The sequence below is a fragment of the Tachypleus tridentatus genome, chromosome 13, assembly GCF_004210375.1.
Source record: "Tachypleus tridentatus isolate NWPU-2018 chromosome 13, ASM421037v1, whole genome shotgun sequence".
In the NCBI taxonomy this organism is placed as follows: Eukaryota; Metazoa; Arthropoda; class Merostomata; order Xiphosura; family Limulidae; genus Tachypleus; species Tachypleus tridentatus.
In genome coordinates, this window is record NC_134837.1 from 139,245,637 (window position 1) to 139,270,616 (window position 24,980).

A 24,980-nucleotide genomic window follows, 5' to 3' on the forward strand; every position below is an offset into this window, starting at 1 on the left:
AGGAATAGAGAATAAGGGAGAGCAGTATTTGTTGACCATCAGAATTGATGAGGAATCCATAATTGATTGAATGCCTGGAGTGAGGGTAGAATGACATTTTGTTTGTCTCTGTGTTAATACTTTCATCAGAGTCTGAAACATTGGACATACCAACATGTCATACAAGTGCAATACATAGAATATTCAAATACAGTAGATAGAACTGACAAGTAAATTGTAATCTCCAGTCTTTTTGTGTGTGGAATAAGCCAGTTGTGTTGAATATATATATATAAGGTTTATGACCAGTGAAACATCTATCAACACAATTAGATTTTCCAAGAGAAATCTAGAATAATATTTACGTGGTTACATAATACTGTTAATTATTATTCATGGAATAATATAATCTGGCAGGTATTTATCAAGTCTAACTTAATGTTGTGAAACTGCTTTAATGAAAAACGTTAAGAACTTATTTTGGGACAGTGGAACTTGTGGGTTGGTAAATTATGTCCCCAAGATATTCCATGTACTCTATTTCTTGAAAAAAATCTTGTAGTTGTCTGGAAGATTTGTATTTTTCTAATTTTATCAATGGTATATCATACGTGCATTCCAGAATGTGAAATTTTTTGTTATTATTACAATATGTGATAATAGTTCTTACTCTTGTGATATGTGATGATTTTTATAGTTTTAATAAGTTTTGATTTTTATTTTTTCTTCTGATCTATAATAAGATTTTATTGTGACTGTTGCAGTATGTGTTGATTTTCTTATTCTAGTACATGATTATCCTTTGACTATTCCACTATGTGAGGTTGTTCTATTCCAGTATGTAATGATTTTTCTTTTTGACTTAAATACATGTTCTCTTTTTAATCAGTATTTGACGATCTTTTTTTTTTCACAACATGCTTTTTTCATACTTTCAGTATGCAAATGGTTAACACATCTGGTCATCACTGTTTTGTTTAAGGAAATTCTAAGTGGTTTAAGAAAAATGTTTAATATCTTTTAAAGAGACAACTAAAATTTAATGCCAATAATTGCAAAGACTTAAGCATTAAACAAATTTTTATGTAAGATTTCAAGTCACTGTCCACAAATGAAAAGCTCTGATTATAGTAGCCTTTACGTGTAAGTAACGACTATGTTTTATAGGCACTGATGAAAAGGAGGTATTGTGTCATTTAATAATAATAATAATAATAAATGTTTTAGAAATGATAAATATAAGATTTATAATTCTTCAAGCTCTGCTGTGCTATTTCATAATGTTATATAATTATTGCAGCTGAAAAACAGCTTGTATTTATGTCTATATTAGTGTTACAGTGATAGCTTACATTTTTACATTGTAATCTTTTCACCTCACAGGCCAGATCATAAGCTTGGACCTTTTACTGCTACTAAAAATCTTGGTGGTAAGCTTTTAATTCTTTTATATACATTTTCAGAAGTTAGATTATTCTTACAACTGTTTTATTTATAGCAGAAAAGAACTAAACATTTTGTTACTTAGTGATGATGATAATTTTCTTTCCTAATTTCCCTTTTTTCAAACCATATAGGCAAATATATTTCAGTCTAATCTTTTCTTATTTGTGCATCTTGTGCAGTATTTCAGTTACCTAAATAATATACATTTAAATATCAAAGTCACTGCAGAACACCAACAGAAGGAGATAAAAACTTCCATTTTTGGGCCAATGTGATGTGCTCAGGATTGTATTTCAACATTGAAAATTATTTGCCATTTTAGAGAATAAATTGATTAAAGTACTGGTTTAACAAACATACAAGCTAATTAGTAAATATGAATTTTTTTTTCCCATAATTAGATAGAAAATATTAAGGAATTCTTATTAAAAATTCCTTTTTGCACATGGATTAAAAGAAAACAAAGAATTCATGATTATATTGATAAGATGGTTCTTTTTATATCAGCCAGTTGGAATGTACTTAAACTTATATTATGCTCTTTATTTGAAAACAGGTATCTCTGATTAGAAACCATTTGAAAGAGTTGTCCTTTAGGGTATGCTCAAGGACATATTTTTTGTAAAAGGGGTTGTGATGTGTGTTTAAGTTTTGTTTTTAGATGCAGGAATTGAATAAGTGTATATAAGACTTCTAGTGCAACATATAAATAAAGCTTTCGTAAATGTCATTTAAGTTATCAAATTCAGCCACTAACGTTAACAGCATGTAATAAAGAACATAACAATTTGAAATGTGGATGATATATCAGTATTAAGAAAGAAACCCATAAATAGGGTACAATCTTAAATTCATGCAAGGGCCAGCAGTGAACATGGTTTAAGAAAAAAAGTATTAACCCTTTTGGAATGGGTCAGGGGTCAAAGGCAGTGTCATTGCTTTTGTTGACTTCCATTAAAATTTTTATTAATTTATGTTAATAATTTTGGAATCCAGTTGTAGATTATAACTCACACTTTAATGTTATATATGAGTTAATTTCTTACTTTAAAAGTAAATGTTAAAATAACACATCTAAATATAGATTTCAGTGAGTTATGTGGGATGTTGAATACAGTAGTTTAAAGTTAAATGTTTGTGATGTCAAAATACTAATTCTATAATTTTGTACAAATTAGAACTCAAATTACTAATATCGACAAGCTAGAATATAAAATAAGAACCTTGTATGTTTTTGTTTTGCTGAGATGTGGCTTATGTACTGAATCAGACATTGTGACGCTCTTCAGTTCTTTTCATTATTTTGAAATGGCCCCTTATATATACACTTACTTCAATATATGACATGTGAATAATCAATCAACAGCTTAGAATGTCCCCAGAGTGGTTTCCTCACAATTTTACTTTTTGAAAAGGTTTTCACTTTCTTTCAATCCAAGATTTCAGTGAAGTTGGTTGTGCCTTTGGTCTGCTTGAAATTTCAAATTTTATAAAATCTAAATAAATCTTAATTAGTAAGCTTAGTAAATTTAAGTGGAATTCTCTAGCATCAGTGTTGTAATGTATGATTTGTTTTGGTTACTCAACTGTGTATATAAAACCTAAAAAAAATTTGTTTGATACTCTACATGTGAAATTTTAGAAGGCTTAGCAGCCTATGTCCAGCAACAATCAAGTACAAAGGTTGTAGCAAGAAAAGATAATTGTTTGCTTAACTACTTGACATACTGTTATATATTTTAAGAAAACTAAGTTTAATAATTTATTTCTAATTAGTAATAATGTACACTCACACACATACGTATATAATAATTGAAATGTGACTATATATTTCAAAATACTAGTCCACAACACAAGACAGGGGAAGACTAATGGTCAGTTTTATATTACTGAACAGGTGACCTAAATACATATACACTGCATCAATGCAAGTTATGTAATGTTTGGTAGACATGACTGGAAGGTCAGTATAATAAAAAATAATAAATATGTATGTTCATCTATAACGTTATGAGACTTAAGCTATTCAGACTAAACATTTGTATTTTCATGTTGTAATATGTAGTCATTATAGCATGTAAAAACATAACTTATATTCGTTTCCTAATTTTTTTATGATAGTTACAAGGTTGGTCAAGTGATAGACCTCATATAGTTATAACATACAAAATAGCATAAAATAAAAAGTTTTACTGAAAATAAACATTTGAAGTGTATTTAGGATGTTTTAATGATTACACAAATAATATTTGAGATTTTTTAAAAAATAAGTTTTCTTAATCATAGCATGAAATAACTTTGCACTCAGACCAGTAATGAAATAGGCTCTATTTTCACAAACAAATCTCTAGCAAAAATATTTCATTAAAAAATCTCATTTTTTTTGCACAAAAAACTTGTAATCTTTAATAAAAGTCTTCCAAATTTGTGAATATACACATGCTGTATCAAAAGTTATTGTGCAAATACTTAATATGCAAGTATGTAGACAAACTCATGTTTATTATTTTGAGCTTATTGCAAAAGGGTTAATCAGTATATTCAAACATGAACTAAATGAGCAGAATGGTGTGGCTTATTTATTATTGAATCTGTCACAAAGCTAAAAAAAACAATGCTGTTAGTTTAGTTTCTGTAACATGTTCTTACGCATTGTTAGTTTTATATTAGCTGGTAGAAAACTAAATGAAACAGTGCTATTTCTTAGTGTTTGTAACATGTTATGGTGCAGTAATAAGTTAACATGTGCTTGCATAAAGCTGAATAAACAGTACTCTGGTATTAATTTTTGTATGATATTTTTTTGCATTGTTCATTTGATATAAGCTGATATAAACCTATTTACAGTGTTGCAACATTAGTTGTTTTTTACATATTCTCATACATTGTTAGTTTAATATAAGGATGTTTGTTGTAATGATAGTATTATAAGAGCTGGTATAAAGTTAAATAAAAAACATTATTGATTTGATTTTTGTTCTATCTTTGTTATGTTGGTTTAATGTAACATAGCATTCATTAACATTATAATATCAAATTTTGGTCAGGGTGTTTTGATATTTATAATATATTGTTTACAGTATACAATGTAAGGGGATGATATGAGGTTTTTTTATGTTTTTTTGCAAAATGAGAAATCTGTTTTATTAAAGTACTTTTAATATCATAAAAACATAAATTCTCAGTAAGTCACTAATGGGTGTAGTTTGCATTTTTGAAGTTTCATTTTTATTATTGTATTTAGACCAGTAATTTACTGGTGAAGCCTAGCAGTTTACTTGTTCAAATTTTAAATGTTTTAAACGTTGAAGTTATTTATTATAATTGTTGTTATAGTTTAACCCTATAGAGATGGGCTTGGTTGATTTCAGACCTTGTAACATTGATATACAGTCATGTGAAAAAGTTAGGACACCGTATGAAAGCCTGTGTATTTTTGTAACATTTTTGGATATATGGATATTTAATCTCAATATTTAAAATACTGAGAGATTATAGGAATATAACTAAATCATTAAAACTGAAGAAAATACTTTTCAAGATCTTCTGTAAATGTAATTCTACAAAAAATGCATATTCTAACTGAGGAAAAAGTTAGGACATCCCCACATTTATTCCCACTTAAAATGGTTCAACTCACACACAGGTGTATCACACCAGGTGCACATGATTAGAAGATTGTTACTGAGCATTTTGAATAAGGCTTGCCTTATTTAAACCTCAGACATCTTGTTTGGTGTGCTCCTGACTGTTGAAGTGAGAGTGAGCACCATGGTGAGAGCACTAGAGCTGTCTGAGGCATTCAGAAAGAAAATTGTAGCAGCTTATGAGTCTGGTAAAGGATTTAAAAAGTTCCCAAAAGATTTTGAAATCGGCTATTCCACTGTCTGGAAAATAGTCAACAAGTGAAGGGCTTTTAAAACAACTGCCAACATGCCCAGGTCTGGTTGTCCAAGCAAGTTCACCCCGAGAGCAGACTGCAAGATGCTAAAAGAGGTCTCCAAACACCCTAACATGTCATCACAGGACCTACAGCAGGCTCTGGCTACTGTTGATGTGAAAGTGCATGCCTCTACAATCAGAAAGAGATTGCACAAGTTTAACTTGCATGGGAGGTGTGCAAGGAGGAAACCTTTTGCTCTCTAAGAGAAACATCAAGGCCAGAATGAAGTTTGCCAGAGAGAATGTAGACAAAGATCAGGACTTCTGGAATAATGTTCTTTGGACAGATGAGTCCAAAATTGAATTATTTGGATACCAGAACAGAGGAAATGTTAGCGTAAACCAAATACAGCATTCCAGGAAAAGAACCTCATACCAACTGTGAAGCATGGAGGTGGAAGTGTCATGGTTTGGGGCTGCTTTGCTGCAGCAGGACCTGGGTAGCTCACAATCATAGAATCCACCATGAATTCTACCTCGTATCAGAGGGTGCTTTAGGATCATGTGAAACCATCTGTAAGAAAAGTAAAGCTGAAGCGGAAATGGACCCTGCAACACGACAATGACCCAAAACATACCAGTAAATCCACCAAGGACTGGCTGAAAACTAAGAAATGGAGAGTCCTGGAATGGCCGAGTTAAAGCCCAGATCTTAATCCCATTGAGATGCTGTGGGGTGATTTGAAACGGGCTGTACATGCAAGAAACCCCTCAAACATCTCACAGCTGAAAGAATTCTGTATTGAGGAGTGGGGCAAACTTTCTTCAGACCGATGTCAGAGACTATTAGATGGCTACAAGAAGCATCTCACTACAGTTATTTCAGTCAAAGGGGATAACACTAGCTGTAACAGGGAGTAGGGTGTCCTAACTTTTTCCTCAGTTAGAATATGCATTTTTGTAGAATTACATTTACAGAAGATTTTGAAAAGTCTTTTCTTCAGTTTTAATTCTTTAGTTATATTCCTATAATCTCTCAGTATTATTGAAATTGAGATTAAATATCTGTATATCCAAAAATGTTACAAAAATACACAGGCTTTCATAGGGTGTCCTAACTTTTTTACATGACTGTAGCTATAAAATTATTTATATTATGAATTTGGATTTGTCACACATCTCTAAAATATTTTGGTAGATTTTTAGTAACATAAAAAATATGTAAAGCATTAAAAAGAATATCAAAAATAATTTATCTGGCTTCTTATCTACCATATAAATAGGAATTCCATTATTACTCAGAGTTAAACACATCATGTTCTCTGCATAAGATACAGGCTTTGATCATAATAAAATAAAGTTGTCTCTTTTATATAGTTTATGATGTACTTATTATGTTGCAATGTCAGAGAGAATTATATACATTTCTTAAATGACAGAGGATATGGCAAGGATATGTCATGTAAGTTGAATAAATATTGTGTTACCTCAATAAAGCAAGATAAGGGTTGGAAATTTTATGTTCTTTTTTGTCAATATCAATAATTTGTGTTTTAAATTGGTTAAGTAATTTGAAGCCTTAATAAAGTGAGGAAAATATAGATGACAAGATACCATTTTATTCAGCTAAATCATCCTGTTCACTGAACACTAAAAGTTGTTGAAATGTTTATCAGGCTTTCCCTTAAACCTTCTTTATATTAAGTAAATTCACCACATCTGAAGGTAAGTTGTTCTAAAGGTCAACCACTGTAAGGAAAATAAAGTCTTAACTGAAAATGACTCATACCCTATCATGTCAAAATTTGTACTTGTGTCCACTAGTCTTACCATTTTAATCATTAAATATCAGGCAAGCAGCACTGCCTACTTAGGGATAGCTTCAGTTGTTTGTTGAAATGGTATTTTAAATAGCTCCTCAATAGGTCATCAGAACTATACAATATCATACAGTGTTTCCGTTTGTAATAAAATGTATATAATGACTGAGTTACAAGTTCTGGGAATCTCTGTAAATATCAAAGTGAAGAGTTTATCATTACCTCTTGAAATTAGCTTTTTTACAGAAATTTGATGTTACTTTAGAAAATTTAAGTACAGGGTGAAACATGAATTATCAGCCAGTAATAGATAAATAATAGATATTACAATTGGATGCACATTGTATTTATAACTTGGTTACAAATACAGCCTTCCTACTTCTGTTAAAAAACAATAAAACAAACAAATGGGTAAAAAAAATCTTTTAAGAAAGGAAGTAAATGTATTTGTATCATTCCTACATAAGAGTTGAGGCAATAGTTGACATAGCAATATATATAATATAATACTATTTAATAACGATTTAATTTAATTTATCCTATTTTTTGTATGTTAACATTCTACTACACTGATATAACCATTTGAGACTTCTATTTAATATTTTATACATACAAACCAAAATATTTGTCCTGCCATTAACAACACATTGTGTGAGTGACTTATTAGACTAATCAACCAGAATACCAATATTTTGTTTCTATTTTGTTCTTCAGATTATTCACATAAAAAATATAATTGAAATTGTGATATATGCATTACTTTGTACTTGTTATAATTAAAAGTTATCTGCAATTTGTTTGCCCAACTTGCCCAATAATCCAAATTTTCCTCACAGTCAGTATCATCCAAAAGTTTAATGTCATTAGTAAACTTAAATGATCTGTTTCCATCATCTATATTATGTTTTGAGACAGCTGTCTGTGGCATAATAGATTTATTTCTGTACAATATTGTTTCTCTAACAGTGAAACATGATCATGTACAACGTATAAGCTACAAGTACATTAGAATTCCAAACACACATACTTCCTCTAACGCTAATAGCTGTTACATGACTGTCATGATTTCTTTCTTTACCCATCTAAGTACTGGCTCAATTTTTCTTGCTTAATACCCCATCCAGTTGGCCTTGGTGATGTGATATTTGTCTCGTGACACTCTTCACCTACATCAATTTGCCCTTTGTCTTTTACTGTATGTAAGCACCTTATTCAGGTAATGCTATCGCACTTTCTCAACATGTGTTGCTAATGGGTTCCCAGTAATACGATTATTTGGAGATACTTTGAACTTTATTCATGTTTTCTAGCTGATTTTCTTAGCTCGAATAAAAACAAAAATAGTAGTAACAGTTTCTTTTTTAAAATTCAAATTATCAAGGTGAGTTATGGTATAAATTTCACAATTGTTATTTTTGGCACAGAGGCATATCATGTTGAATATTTAATATAACATAACAAAGGTTGAGACTGTCAGTGATCTTATTCATAGTGATGGTTCTCTGAGGCTACAATTGAGGGTAATCATATACATTTTGGAAAGAATTTAGATTTACTTTTTACCCTGCCTTCTTTTAGTCTGTTGGCTTTTCAGTATCCTTGTGGAACATTTGTGTGTTTGTGGACTTATAGCATTAGGGTCCAAGGTTTGACACATCTATGGCAGATGTGACAGATGGCCTAGTGTTTCTTTTCTCTAACACAACAAACTTACCTGACAAAATGTTGTTCTAATCAATGGTAAGGAAAACAGTCTTTAAATGACCTATCAAAAACAAATAGGAGTCCACTTTGGTATAATCTGCCTCTGAATAATTTTCTTCTGTTGTTTCCTCAAGGGTGTGATGTTTTGGCCCTTTTCCCAGTTGATTTTGAGCTTGCACCTTACTTGATGGGTGAAAGGTCTAGGAGTGAGTTTCTAGTATTCTTTCCATCCAAGGATATTGTGGTTCATGCTGGATGGTTCACTTCTCAGTTATTTAAAGGGGCAGTTATGCCCTCCCTAGCATGTTGTCAGAACTTCATGATTTATTGTACCACTGCCAGGTGGAAACATTTTTTTGACTCTCAGATAATACATCTGCTTCTTGAATTTTAACATTCTAAAACAAAATTTGTGCTTAACCTCAATAGATAGGTTATCTCCAGATACTCTATAGTAAGTTTATGGACTTTCAATTAAAATCCAACATCTTGTTTTCCTTTTTACTTTGTTGGAAGACTCTCAAGATCATCAGTTTCATTGCTGATGAGATGGACCCATTGTTAGCATGCACATTAGCTCAGTTTTTGGTTTCTAAATTCTTTTCTATTGTTGTTGGAGTTTCAAATTTCATCAGCTCCTACATGGGGGGAATCATAGTTCTGGTTTTGCTCATGGGTCCTGATGTCAGATATCAACCTCTCAGTACAGTGGTACCCAGAATAAATTCTGTCTATGTTCAATGGTTCCACTGCTTGGCTGGATTGCCGTCAGTGGCATTGGTGACTATTGTATACCTTTAGACTCTGTTGGGGCTCGGTTCCATGAATTTCTGGATGTATGGTAACTTTAACCACATATCTGGAGTACTGTGGTTCTTGAATCAGGATTAGTCATTCATTTCACATTTTTACTGTTATTTTCCACTTACTTAACCTGTGTAGTTTCTGTCTTATACAGATCATTGAGATTTGGAACTTAGTTCTAGGGCTGTTGGAGTTTGGTGATCTGGGGATAGTGAGAGTATCATGCTAGTTCTTCAGAGGTTTTATTTCTGTCAGTTGTTGAACCTATGCAGATAAGACATTGGTATTCAGTCATTAATCTTTCTTATCTATATCAATGCTTAAATTCTTCAAGGTTCAATAGTTACTCATTCCTTAATCTTAGTTGACATTTTTTACTGGGATTGTAAATGTCCAAGGTTGTTGTAGTTGGTTTTTATCTGTATATTTTCATAGTGGTGGAGTGCTGTTTGTTCTCAAGGGCCAGGTATTACAATTCTGGGTTCTTACCTTTTATTTGCATTGGCTTCAGAAAGGTTCTGCTGTATTGTACAAGTGTTTTCTCATCACCTCTGTTTCATTGCAATATGCACACATCATGACACAGGTGACAGGTTAGGTTACTCCAGCACTGTCTTGTCAATTGTCAGACCATCACATTCTGATTCCACTTTGAGAAGCAAACAAAGCAGTTTACATTTTCAGGACTGAGACTTATATAATTGCTTCAATTCCATATATTATCAGTCTTGGCACATGTTTATTTTACATCTTATCTTTCAGTTAGGCTCAGCTGTTTCCCATCTGGCTCAATGCTGTTGAATAGGTTGTCCAACTCTGTTTCGTCTCTCCTTCTCCCATTGTGCAGATGATTTTTACTTTTTTAGAATATGGGCATCACTTGTATCCTTCATGTCTTTGTAGTGAGCACAAGAGATCCTTTTTATGTTCATTTTGCAACCAAGTGATCTTAAACATGAATCTACTGGATTCCTCAGTTTCCTTAGTTAGGATCATTGTTTGTATGCATGGATGTTAGGGGCTTCCTTATACAATGTTTTAATTCTTCTTGCTCTTCAACAAGCAATGTCTCATGGTCTGAGTTTGTTAAGGGGAAAATAATCAGGCTTTACTTTGATAATTTTTATTTGGTTCTGTGTGTTTTTCTTTGAAAAGGCACTTGGTCTAGAGCTGCTTGTTTTCAAATTTTGGACCTCATTTTTGGGACCCTTTCTCACTTAACACCCTACTAGTTTGTCATGTTTTACAAGTGATACTTGCAGTAGTGGTTCAATTGCCTCAATTCAAACAGTTTCTTCTGACAGAATAGTCTGATTGGTGGGTTGGTCTCTTTCATTTTTCAGACTCTACTGCCAGTTGGGTCTCCAATACCTCTTATTTGAGCTTTGGCAATAGATGAATTCTGTCAGGACAGAACAGGATTTGAACTCTGGGGCTTTTTTCCACTTCATATAACCTACAGAAGATTATGGTCACCATATGGTGGTCTGCAGCCAATATTACAACTTGCATAATCAGGGCAGAATATCACTGTGGAGGTTTACTGTCAAGAATTGGAAGTTGCATGAAAAAATAGGTTCCTATTTTGATTAATAAAGTTGCATTTGAATTTTTTATTTCTATTTAAAGTTAAAATTTAAAACCCACCATTATTTTTCAATAAAACCTAATGTTATTGGAAATACATTTTCAGTTTAGGAAAATGTTAACTTGCAAACACTATCCCATCAAGTAACTTGGTTTATGATACTGTAAGGATAACATCAACCAATTTACAATTTTCTGGCCCTGCCCACTATTCAAGAACTTTAAAATATAGTATTATGTGGTTCAGGATCATTATAATTTTTTAAACTTTACATTTTTTTTAACAAGTTTAGGATTAATGTGATCATCTAATATGATTTTTTTTTCATCCATCTACTGTTCAAGATTAGGAGCTATTGGTTTCAATCTCCATTACTGAAAAGAAGAATTAATTAATCTAGTCATACCATACTCATCAGATATTAGCCTTTCTGTAACATTACTCAAAGTAGGTAGTACTTTGATCATTAGATTTTGCTCCCCCCTGATGTATTTAAAGAAATCAGTGATTTTAATGTTTCTATTTTCTAGCACCCTCTTTTCATATATTTTGAGTTCTTGATTTCTCATTTGACCAGTCTTCTTGATTTTCTGTAAGCCTTCAAATCTCTCATTACTTAGTTAGTTTAAATTTCTGATATTATTTATAATGGTTTTCTTAAATTTTATTATTATACCTTTTGCAGGATAACTTGTTTTTACTTGATGTAAGGAACAGGCCTATCTTGAATATTGAATAATTTATTTACAAATAATTTCCACATTTGATCATTATATCCATTTAATAAAGTTGCCTGATTCATGGCAGCTAATTCTTGTCTCATCTCTTCAAAATTTGTCTTTTATAAGATTGAGAAACTAAATCTTATTACTTTGTATATTTAAATGCAGCAAAATTTAAAATGTAATTTGACATTGATTATTTGCACCCAAATGTTCCTCACTTCCTACCTCATTGCTTATTTTGTTATTAGAAGTTAATAAGAAATTTGAAATAACATTGTTTTTTCTAGGTTTCTGAACTAATTGTTGAAGAAACCCATCTTGGCCAGTTTCTAAAACCTGTGTGCATTAAGATTTGACTCTCACATTTCCTAATTTATATGCATTAAAGTAAAATCTTTAATTACAACATTATTAACAGTTAAATTCTTTATCTCACTGTAGAGTTTATTATGAATTTCATCAGTTTCTTCTAGTAGTCTGTAAAATATAAATGAAGAATCAGTGCATCACCATATCATGTGGTTCATAGGTACTTACTGAAAAGGTATTTAAACTTTCAGTAATATAAACTGAGATCTGTACTGAGTCAATGACAACCGTGTTTGTAGTATAAACTAAGACTCCCTTTGACTCATTAATAACTAACTGTGTAAGTTGTATAAATCAAGACTTCTTTTGAGTCAGTTACAAACAGTTGTGTTAGTAATATAAACTAAGACTCCTTTAAGTTAGTGACAAACAAATGTATTGGTGATATAAACTAAAACCCAGTTTGAGTCAATGACAACTGACACCTAACTGTGAGTTATGTAAACTAAGACCATTATATATAAATGATAGATAACTGTGTCATTATATCAAATAAGATACAACTTGAGTCAATGACAAACCTGTTACTGTTGAACAGGTATAGTTCTAGATGAATTTGATTAACTTCTGAAGTCTCTTGATCATATTTAGCTTTATATGGGTGTGTTTAACAGAAGTTATTTGATCAGTTGTAGTTTTAGATGAATAAGACTATAAACAGAGAAGTGATACACTGTGAAAAATTTTATTTCTTCATTATCTACATATAGTTTAAGAACATTTAGGCACTAATATATTTTTCCTTTTACAGAATTATGTTTAGAGAAGAGGATATTTTTTCGTGCAATTTCAGGATTACACACAAGCATTACTGTCCACTTGTGTGCTGAATACTACACACCTTGTAAGAGTTTCTTCTGTTTATAATGTACGTCAGATTTACTTAAGTAAATTTTCACTCTTCCAGACAAATCAACTACATTTATAAATTTAGCATTTTAACATATTGTTCATATTTATATGTAAATATATTCTATATATTATGTACCACTGGTGGCATATTTTGATTAGTTTACTTAATTGTAACAGCAAAAACTGGATTTGGTTCTGGCAACTGGGGGCCTAATGTTCCTGAATTTCTAAAACGGTTTAGCACTGATAAGACTGATGGAGAAGGGCCAGATCGTTTGAAAAACCTGTACTTTGTATATCTGTTAGAACTACGAGCTCTGGCTAAGGCTGCATTGTACCTAGAATCCCAGAGTTTCTATACAGGTGATGATGCTGAAGATGGTGAAGTTATATCTGCTGTAATGGAACTTCTTTCTATTATCAAGTATGTAAACTGTGAATCTAGATCATCCACACTCTTCTGACTGACTGATATGTATAAAGAAATAGGAAAATCTTGTAGAATTTTCTGTGTCAAAGGTTCCACCAATCTAATATATGAGAAGTATATAAGTTTTAGTTCTAGCATTGTTTCTGTAGACTGACACTTTAAAAAACACTAATTCATATACAATAGTTGTCTGTCTGTAGATGTGTTGAAGACTACACTAATCCATACATGAGAAATGTGAAAGCTACAGCTCTAGCATTGTTGTCCATTGATTGATATGATCAAATTTAATACATGCACTGGAACTGACATGAGTTACTCTACTTCTCTGTTATTCAGTATAATCTCTCCATATGCATGCATGTAATGGATTTGGGTCATGTGTCTGTATATTCATAGATCAGTATAACTTCTGCAAATGAATAAATTTGTAGGAAAATATGCATTGCATATTGCATTTCTCTCTAGTTTTAAAATAATTTAGTTACCACAGAAGATCATAGGACAATCTTGGCATATTCTGTTTTGGGCAAGTGAATGATGATACTGACGAAGGAATAAGTTGTACTGACCATTTTTTGGCAGAATAAGATGGAAGAGTATATTAGCAGCATTAATGTTGCTTATACTTCAAAAAATTGTATGCTTATTGATAATATGAATGTTGTTAATATTGTGAGAAAACAAGAGTTGAAGCATTACAACATTATTTCAGTAATTAAATTGCAATTAACATTTTGAACTAACACAAGCTGAAATATACGTAAAATGGTCATTTCTCTATGAGAAACTCGTCAATAAATGTGTATTTAAGTATAAACATTAATTTTCTGCAAAGATAATTCCTGAAAATAATGCACTTTAAACCAATTACAAGCAATATTCTACAGCAATGATCATGGACAAAACAAGCACTGAACACATAATTAATTTTAGTATCTAGTTATTATTTCAAAGTTTTCTCATTCGTATGTGTTTGTACTTATTAAAATTCAGATTAGTTGAAAAATGAAAGTAGGAGGTGAACATGTAGTAAAGCTGTTAATTTATCTAAATATATTTTTTTATAGATCCTTCCCCAATCATTTTAAAGAAAGTGTACTCTTCCCAGGGAAGGATGAGGAGACAGCCAAATTAAAAGTAAGTTTTGTTAGAATCAAAATTACAGTGTTTAATTTTTAAATAAATTGCTGTGCATATTTATTACCTCAATTCTGTTGTCTGTGCTATATACTGATAGATATGTACTTGTGTACCATTAGTGATAACATCCAGAACAGTGGGGTTTTGATGTAGTGAACAGGATTTTATTTTATATTACTAGTAGAATATTACTGGAAAGAACTTATAAAAACATCTGTTATCCCGAAATCTTGAGTTTTTATTGTGTATAAATACAATGATATATAGTTTAGATTTGTGTTTTACTTTAGCTTCACAGCACATTGAAGTGTAAAACTTGTAATTATTGTCATGTTCTTTGGGAGAAGGAAGTGTAGGCAATGGCCTTTATTGCTCTCTTAGGTTTTGTATCCAGTTTCTGATCTATAAATTTTTGTTTTATTGAAATATTTTCACATTTTACTACTAAAATTTAGTAGTAAAACAATTTTAAGAGAAACATCAACTTATGAGAAATTATTTAATAACAGTTTTGCTTTCTCAGTACAAAGTATTTTTTACCTTAAGATCCTCTTCATTATTAGTGCCATGAAATATGCTAGTTTTCATTAACAGTCAGCATCTAAATATCTCTAAGTACTTGAATTATTGTTGGCTAAAATTAATTGTTGATACTCTTTAGTATCTTATTTCAAGTAGAACTAAATGTAGTCTTGACCAAAACAAGAACAAGTAAAATGATAAATAATGTAAGAGTATTGAAATTTGCCAATCACATCCTTGAATGTGATTGGTAAATTTCAGTACTCTTACATTATTTATAACTGATAGGTTTAAAGCTATTTGTGGCTATACAGTCATATGTATTTAGCATAGTATTTTCAAAAGTTTTTCATTTTAAGACCAAGAAAAGGTAACTTAAAACTTCTCCAATAATAAACTTTATACAAGAATAATATTCTTTCAGATATTGTAATAACCATTTAACACATTTCTTTATTTTGTGATTTTTAAGAGAGAACAGCTGTAATAGTAACTGGTCTGATATCTTATGAGTCTGGCATCACCTAAGCAGTAAAGAATACAAATAATAATGTATTTCAATATTATTAGAAACTCAAACAAGAAAGCTGGATTACATTTTAAGAAACTGTTGTTATTAAAGAAACTTTCCAGTTTTTATGAGGTAAATTATTTTGTATCTAACTTAGCTGTACAGAATTAACATGAACCAGTTTCACAAGTTAATAATTAGTTAGCATTCCCTTTCATTTTAGTACTGCTTCTTATTGATATGTGGAATGCTTTCAGTGAGTCTGGGTGAATACTCCTGAGTGATTGACTGCCATCCTTCATTAATTACTTCAATAAGTTCATCTTTCATGTTTGGCTCATGATCTTTCATTTATCAGTTTAACTCAGCACATAAATTTTCAATCATATTAATATCAGATGATTGTTCTGGTTATTCCATAACACCAATTCTGTTATTTCTAAGATATCTTTTAATGACTCTATGACTGTAAAGGAACTTGTTTGATCATTTTGTAGGCTAATTGGAATAAAAAAATCTAAAACTACAGTAGATGCATAACACTTTTTATGAAAAAATGTAACTAAAATTGTGAAAAACTAAGGTATTTATGAAAGCCGGTGTCAAAATTTGGATTTGAGATCATGTTTGAACACATCTCATTGAGTGCATTCTGAAAACACACAGTTTTTACCTATTTTTCTGTTATTTAATAATTAACAACATTTTCAAGGGGGTGCCTCATGTTTTTGTCCACTCCCTGTATATATTTTTACAAAACTTTTAATTCTCCACTATTTGTAAATGTATTTAAATGTTTTTCATTTGCCGACGTTTGCTTCTCTTTTCCACTGTTCATTACAGTTGGTAAAAGTGTGGTTACTTATCCATTATTCTTGGAAATCCCATGACTGTCATAAGTTTTCATGTTCTTTTTTTCTTCTCATGTGTTAAATTTCTTCTGTTTATGTTATTCAAATTGTTTGGTGTTCAAGTATACTGAAATTCAACAAGTAAGCTGTTGGTAATCCACAATAAACAGCAGAATCAACAAATGTTAAGGAGAATAAAAATGAACATGAACAGTAAAGAAAAGAAACAAATGCAAGTGAATAAATAAAAATATTGATTATGTTATGTTTTATAACACCAAAATAACTGGTTTCTGTATCCTTGATAAAATCTCTGGAGAAAATGTTATTTGCCCAAGAGAAAGATAGGAATAAGAATAAAGATATTGCACTTTAAATTCAACAAAAGTGCTATTGTGGTATCTCACAAGCATATGTCAATAGACATTTCTACTCAAAATTTTAAGGAGATCAAATCCCAGCTGTGTGTACCATATTTCAAAATAAATACAACCTCATGTTAAGAGGGGATAACAAACACTGGGTCAAAGAAGTATTAGCTGACATTTTTGCTACACTTGATTTGCAAAAAAGTCATTAATCTCATGCACAAAAATATATCTGTACATCCAAATAGATATTCTTTCTAGTTATAACAGGAGAAAACACTGCAGTTAATTTAACTGTGATCTTGCATTAGTTTAAAAATTACATGTTATAACAGAATTTTTTATGAATATCTTTACTTAAATAAACTGTTAATTTAACTGTAATCTTGCATCATTTTAAAAATTACATGTTATAACAGAACTTTTTATGAATATCTTTATTTTTATTGAAATAGGAAGAATTCCGACAACACTTTATTAACATCACAAGAATAATGGACTGTGTGGGATGTGACAAATGTAGATTGTGGGGAAAACTTCAGGTTAGTTAAATTGTTTTAGATTGTGAAATCGTTTTTACTGGGTTTTTGAAAATATATTTGAATTTATTATCATTATAATACCAAGAAACCTAGTGAAATTTTCTGAATAAGGGCCCAGCATGGCCAGGTGGTTAAGGCACTTGACTTGTAATCTGAGAGTCATGGGCTCAAATTCTTGTCAGAGCAAACATGCTTGCCCTTTCAGCCATGGGAGCATTATAATGTGATGGTCAATCCCACTATTTGTTGATAAAAGAGTAGCCCAAGAGTTGGCAGTGGGTGGTGTTGACTAGCTGCCTTCCCTCTGGTCTTACACTGCTAAATTAGGGATGGCGAGTGCAGATAGCCCTCGTGTAGCTTTGTGTGAAATTCAAAACAAACAAACAAACAAACAAATCTTTTTGTATAATGGCCAAAGAAATAAGGCTGTTCTAGAAATCTGCCCAATTCTATAGATAAAAAGACTGCTTTTAAATGAAATTAAAACTGTTTTCAGAAAATAACTACTGTAGTTTCAGAAATAAATGGAATGTTTAAGGAAGGCTATAGTGAATTGAAACTTTATGAAATTATACTCAAAGGGGGAAAGTTTAAAAAGATTGATTTTAAAATGATACTATGCGAATTATAGGAAATATGAAAAGCTATAGATACTCTGAGTTGAAGCCAGTATGAACCAATTTTCCAGAAGTTTGCTTTGAACCATATTTTGAAAAAGGCACTTTGAAGCAATACTTTAAGAATATGCTTTAAACCAATTTTTAAAAATTCCTTTGAAGTGCCCCTCGGTGTGGATTCCTGTAACGTGGTGAGGGGACCTCTCAGGGAAGGTTCTATTCTTTCAGTTTACCTCCTCTGGGATCCAAACATCCACTCATGTGTTTGCTGTGCGTGGCAACCCGTGAAAGGGAGGAGAGGATCCTGGTGGTTGAGAGGTCCAACCCTAACACACAACTTTGGCCTTGAATAACCGGAGATGGGTGGCCTTGGGGTGGCCTCCTTGGATCAGTTGGCTGGTCCACTCTGGCTAGGGTCAACCAAGTACCAGTGTTGGATGTTCTCAACAGGTGTTGTGGACATTATATCTGATGCTGGTGTTTGGGTACAGTGCTCACAAAACTCTGGAGTTGCCGCAATGTCCTTGTTTGACATTGTAGTGCATCCCTTTGTAGGGCTCCATGGTGGGTGGGGTCAGTGGGCACCGAAATTTCCCTTTCTTTATTATGGATACTACAATTAAAAATCTTAATAAAATAGTGAAAAAACAGTCTATAGCTAAATTACCACCTCTTGAAAATTCTGAGCAGCAATCCTCGCCATCCATACCACCTGTTGTACCTCACTTTCTTATATTGCACTCACTTTCAGACAAACCTTTAGGGCAAATATCTTCCTTTTTCATTCAGAAGGGACAAGAGGGACTTGCTGGCTCTCCAAAGTCAGTAAAAAAGCTTCGATCTGGTGACATATTGGTGGAAACATCCACATTTCAACACAGTGAACTCCTGTTGCATTCAAAGGCTATTGGGGATATACCTATTGAGGTTACACCTCATGCTACTTTGAATTCATCATGAGGAGTTATTGTTGAGAGGGATTTGAAGAATATCCCAGATTTGGAGATTCTCGCTGGTTTCTCCATATAAGGAGTTTCTGCAGTGAGGCGTATCTCCACTCACAAAGATGGAATTATGGTGCCGACCAATGTCCTCATTCTGGCATTTACATCCCCACGTCTGCCTGCCACCATCAAGGTAGGTTATCTTAATTGCAGAATACGCCCATACCTTTCAAATCCTGTTCAATTTTTCCAGTGTCAATGGTTCGGTCACTTGAAGACGTCATATCAGGGTTCCTTGATGTGTGCTTGTTGCAGTGGCAAGGGCCATGACACCTATGAGTGTGAAATGGACCCTCATTGCATCAATTCCAATGGCTCTCACCCATCCTACTTTCATTCTTGCTCTAAATGGTTGGAAGAAAAAGAGGTGCAGCATTTGAAAACGATTCATAACATCCCTTATCCTGAGGCTTGAAAGTTGCTGTCCACCACCTCATCTCGGAAGTATGCTGCTGCACTTTGTTCCACAGCTACTGTGGGAGTGCAGACAGATCTCTCTGTGCTTCTAGAAGAATTATTCTCCAAACAAATGAAAAGTATTTTGACCTCCATTGTTAAAAATGTTGATGAATTAACTTCGATACCTATCTCTGTCCCTTGTATACATTCCACCAAACCCCAAGATCTATATTTTTTGGTTCCAGGTACAGGCATTTCCTCAGATCCATCTTCCTCTCTCACCACAAGATGCAAAACACTCATGCATTCACGTCCTCAGTCTCTGAAATCCCCTTCCAACAGCAAAGACCTGCCCAATCGACCTAGGGTAGCATCCATGGAGGTTGACAGACCTCCCTCGAATAAGAAAAGTAAGGAAAAAAGACGTCCTAAACAGAAGGGTTCTCTGCCCAATTCACATACACGTAAATAAAAATGGCCACCCTGATACAAAGGAACTGTCAAGGTTTATTACGTTTTAATCTAGATGACATCAAAACATTGATTGCTTCCTACCATCCTTTTTGTCTCTCCTTACAGGAAACATTTCTGAAACCTGCCAATACAGTCACCTTTCGGCAGTTTTCTTTATTCAGAAATGACAGGCTGTGTGATGGACGAGTGCATGGAGAGGTGGCACTGTTGGTTGATCAGCATGTGCCCACCCTGTCTTTGCCACTTGACACACCCTTGGAGGCTGTAGCCATCTGTGTTTCCTTGGGTCATACCATCACTGTTTATTCTCTCTATCTGTCACCTGGAGAGACATATGATCAATCAGACCTTGATGCTCTCATTGAACAGTTGCTGTCTCTCTTTTTCATCCTGGACATCATCTTCTCTGGGGAAGTGCTATTATTGTGTTCTCTGATCACATCCTTTCTCTTTTCAATACTGGTTCTTCTACTTATTTCCATGTGCTTAATCAGTCCTTTACTGCTATTGATCTCAATTTGTTCTCCTTCATTATTTTCCCATTTTTCATGGAGGGTTGACAATAATCCACGAGGCAGTGATCATTTTCCTATAATCTTGAGAGAGACTGGCCATGGTCGATGCCACCCGACCCGTGTGCCCTGGTGGAAGCTGGATCAGGCAAACTGGCCCTCTTTCAATGCTCTCGCAGAACATGATTCTGCTATTGTTTTTAAGCCATCATTAGACGACTGTGTGGCAGCAATAACTGACTGTATTATACAAGCAGCTGCTCAATGTATTCCTAAAACCTTGACAAGTATTCCACTTTATCCTCGTCCATGGTGGAATCCTGCCTGCCATGTGGCACGAAAGGCTCAAAAACGAGCCTGGAATACTTTCTGTAGATATCCCACACTCTCGAACCATATTGCTTTCCAGCGGGCCCGTGCACATGCTTTATGGGTAAGACATCAAAGCCAGAAGGAATCTTGGATTAAGTTCTCAACCACTATCGGACATACACTCAAAACAAATAATCATTGAAAGGCAAACTAGTTGTATCATGTCAATATGTTAAAGCCTCATCATACCTGAGCATCATTTGAGAAGATATTAGTCATTTAAAGTTCTTCTGATTCTGATGACAGTTGTTTTGTAAATACTGGAAATGGATACAACACAAGCTGAGTAATTCTGACAGTCTGGCTAATCTTGACTTTTCAATCACTTGCCTCTGAATAGAAAAATCAATTTGCTAGTTTACTGATTGAATATGAATGTATATTTTCAAACATTCCCCCCTCTGTTGGATTCCTATACATGGTGAAGGGACCTTGCAGGGAAGGTTCTGTTCTTTCAGTTTACCTCCTCTGGGGTCTAAACATCCACCCACGTGTTTCCTGTGCTTGGTGACTCATGAAGGGGGAGGAGAGGATCGTGATGGTTGAGGGGTCCAACTCTAACACACCACTTTAGCCTTGAATTCCTGTAGATGGGTGGTCTTGGAGTGTTCCCCTTAGATCAATCAGCTGGTCCGCTTGGACTAATGTCAACCAAGTACCAGTGTTGAATGTTCTCAGCAGGTATTGTGGACATTGTATTTGACTCTGGCGTTTGGGTATAGTGCTCATGAAACCTTGGCATTGCTGCAGTGTCCTTCTGTGGCATTGTAGTTCACCCCTAATAGGGCTCCATGATGAGTAGGGTCAGTGGGCACTTAAATATTCTTTTTATTATTGATCCTTTACTGCTATTGATCTCTCAGTTTACTCCTTTTTTCTATTCTCCCATTTTTCATGGAGGGCTAAAAATAATTCATGAAGCAGTGAACACTTTCCTATAATTTTGAGAGAGACTGGCTGTGGTCAATGCCACCCGACCCACATGCTCCGGTGGAAGTTGGATCAAGCAAACTAGCCCTCTTTCACTGCTCTATCAGATTTTGATTCTGCCTTCATCTGTAAGCCATCAATAAATGGTTGTGTAGCAGTAGTGACTAACTGTATTATACAATTAGCTGCTAAATGTATTCCTAAAACCTCAACACATTTTCTACAATATCCTCGTCTGTGGTGGAATCCTGCCTGCCATATGGCATGGAAGGGTCTTAAACAGGCCTTGGCATACTTTTTGTAGGTATCCTATACTTTCGCACCACATCGCATTCCAGCAGACCCATGCTCAGTGGGTTAGATGTCAAAGCCAGAAGGAATCTTGGATTAAGTTCACAAACAATATATTTTCCACCACCAGTCCCAAAGTCATATGGAACAAGATTCGAAAGGTCAGTGGGCAATATAATTCTGTCTTCCTCTTGATGTTGCTCTCTGATGGCCAAGAAGTAGCTGATACCCAGAGCATCACTAATACTCTAGGTGAAAGTTTTGGCTGGGTATCTAGCACTTCTGCCTCTTCTTCTACCTTCTTAGCCATTAAGACTTGTGCAGAGCAATCACCTTTATCCTTTCGAGCTGATTATCTCTATGACTATAATCATCCCTTTACAAACTGGCCCTTCATTGGTCTGGCAGTACATCGGTTTGACCTGATGATATACACTATGAGATGGTGTGCCAACTATCTTCTGCTTCTCTTGCTATCCTTCTGGTTGTTTTTAAGCAGATCTGGCAGGAGAATGTTTTTCCTGATGCCTTGCACCAGGCTATTGTCTTGCCTTTCTCCAAGCCTGGGAAGGATCCCAAGATTCCTTTAAACTACTGTCCAATTATTTGTTGAGCTGTTTTTGTAAGACCTTAGAGAGGATGGTTAATGCTCGTCTTGTTTGCTTTCTGGAATCAAACAACCTCCTCTTGTCCACCCAGTGTGGGTTCCGACGACAGTGCTTCAGCATGGACCACCTAATTCGACTTGAAACGTCAATCAGAGAAGTCTTTCTCAAACGACAACATCTTGTATCAATATTTTTTGACATTGAGAAGATTTATGATACAACATGGAGGTATAGCATTTTGCTATATATGAGTTACATGGCCATTTGCCCATTTTTATTAAAAATTTTTAATGGACAGGAGATTCTGAGTTCATGTGGGTTTGACACTTATCTCTTCTTTTCTACAGTGTCTTACTTTTAAGTATAAAAATTAATGCCATCACTGAATAACTCCCTTTTACTGTTGTGAACTGGCTCTATGTCGACGACTTTCACATCTCATGTAAGTCATTGAACATGAGGTATATTGAGTGGCAGCTACAGAATGCTCTCAATTCTTTACTGAAGTGGACCACAGCAAACAGCTTTAACTTCTCTCTCTCTCTCTAAAACCGTTTGCATGCACTTATTGGTGAAGTTGTGCTGCCTGTGGTCTCGGAGACTAAGTTCTTGGGGCCTATCTTTGACCGTAAGCTAACCTTTATACCACAGATCAAACAGTTATGGGTCAAATGTACAAGAGCATTGAACATCCTCTGTGTCCTCTCTACCACCACTTGGGGAGTGGATCGACATTCTTTGCTAAAGATATATTGTGCTCTTATTCAATTGAAACTCGACTATGGATCACTGGTCTATGGCTCTGCCAGACTATCAGCCTTAAAGATGCTAGACCCCATTCATCATCAAGGACTTCAGCTCTGCACTGGAGCGTTCTGCACTTCCCCAGTTTAGAGCTTATACATAGTCTCATGAACCTCCTTTGTACCTCTGCTGTTTGCAACTGTCTTTACTATATGCTTCAAAACTTCGTTCCTTCCAAAGCATCCCACATGGGGTTATGTTTTCCTTCCTTGATGGCCCATACTTTTTCAGACCAGAAGATCTGCCATTGCTTTTTTTGGCCTTCTTATCCAGGCACAGATAGATGAATTAGGTCTGTCCTTGGATAACATTGCTCTATCCACTGGTCAGCCCATCCCACCATGGCTTCTTACAGTCCTCAATTGCGACCTATCTTTAAGTCATCTGTGAAAAGTAGACACTCCTGATTGGAAATACTGTCTGCTATTTGCTGAACATCTTTCGAACCATCCTTCCATTCCTATTCATTCAGATGGTTTGAAATCAGGTGGCTGTGCGGTGCGGGCTCTGCCATGGTTTGTTGTCGTTCAGTGGTTGCGTGCAGAATCCCCTCTACAGCTTCTGTGTTCACTGCTGAACTGTATGCCATTTCTCTTTCCCTGGATCACATAGAACCGAAGCAGTACTCGAACTGCATGATTTGTACTGACTCGCTTAGTTCTCTACTGTCCCTGGAATTGCTTCAAGTTGGTTCACACCCTGTTCTCGTCAATATTGAAAACTGACTGTCCCATTTCTTTTTAGCATTGACTTCTATCCAGTTTTTCTGGATACCGGGCCACGTTGGTATTTGCAGGCTTGAGCTCGTTGACACTGCAGCTAAGTTTATCTGATCTGGCACTGTCACTGCTGTGCCTGTCCTGTTCATGGACTGTGGTCCTGTATTCAAGGCTCGACTCCATGCCAGCTGGTAGCCGACTTGGAGTGAGCAACGCGAAAACAAACTTTTCCAAATAAAACCCTATATTGGACTTTGGCTGTGTTGTGCCTGTAAGGATCAGAAAGAGGAAGTTGTTTTAACTAGACAATGCATTGGTCAAAGGTTTTTAACTCATCATTTTCTTTTATCTGTAACTGATGCACCAGTCTGTGGTTTGTGTAACACTCGGATTAGAATAAGCCACATTTTTACTTTCTTGTCATCATTATGATTCACAACGGCAGCACCATTTTAAGCATGTTCTATCCCAAAGTTTTTCCATAAATTCAGACAGTGTTATTGGCGACGGTGACACTGTTCATCTTGGTAATGTTTTTAGTTTTTTAAAGGCCATTATTGTTTTTAATGCCATTTAAATGTTTTTTTTTTAATATATACTTTACACCTTTTTAATGTGGCTCCCTTTTAAAAATCACAGTTCATCTAGTTCAATTTGAAATTAGAAACTGACCATAACATTAAGTAACTCGAAACCAGGACTGGAAAGGCCAAC

General features: G+C 34.1%; 1 protein-coding gene across 3 annotated transcripts in view; it reads left to right on the forward strand.

The window, feature by feature from the left end:
• LOC143240692 (ERO1-like protein alpha) overlaps positions 1-24,980 on the forward strand; it is a 49,911-nt gene that overhangs the window by 19,743 nt on the left and 5,188 nt on the right. For 2 of the 3 annotated variants that reach the window (XM_076483549.1, XM_076483550.1), the window contains 5 exons: positions 1,363-1,409; positions 13,069-13,161; positions 13,347-13,593; positions 14,670-14,739; positions 17,450-17,536. In XM_076483549.1, coding sequence (XP_076339664.1) covers positions 1,363-1,409; positions 13,069-13,161; positions 13,347-13,593; positions 14,670-14,739; positions 17,450-17,536 — 544 coding nt within the window. The remainder of the gene's footprint in view (positions 1-1,362; positions 1,410-13,068; positions 13,162-13,346; positions 13,594-14,669; positions 14,740-17,449; positions 17,537-24,980) is intronic. The other variant, XM_076483552.1, reaches the window with a different exon arrangement.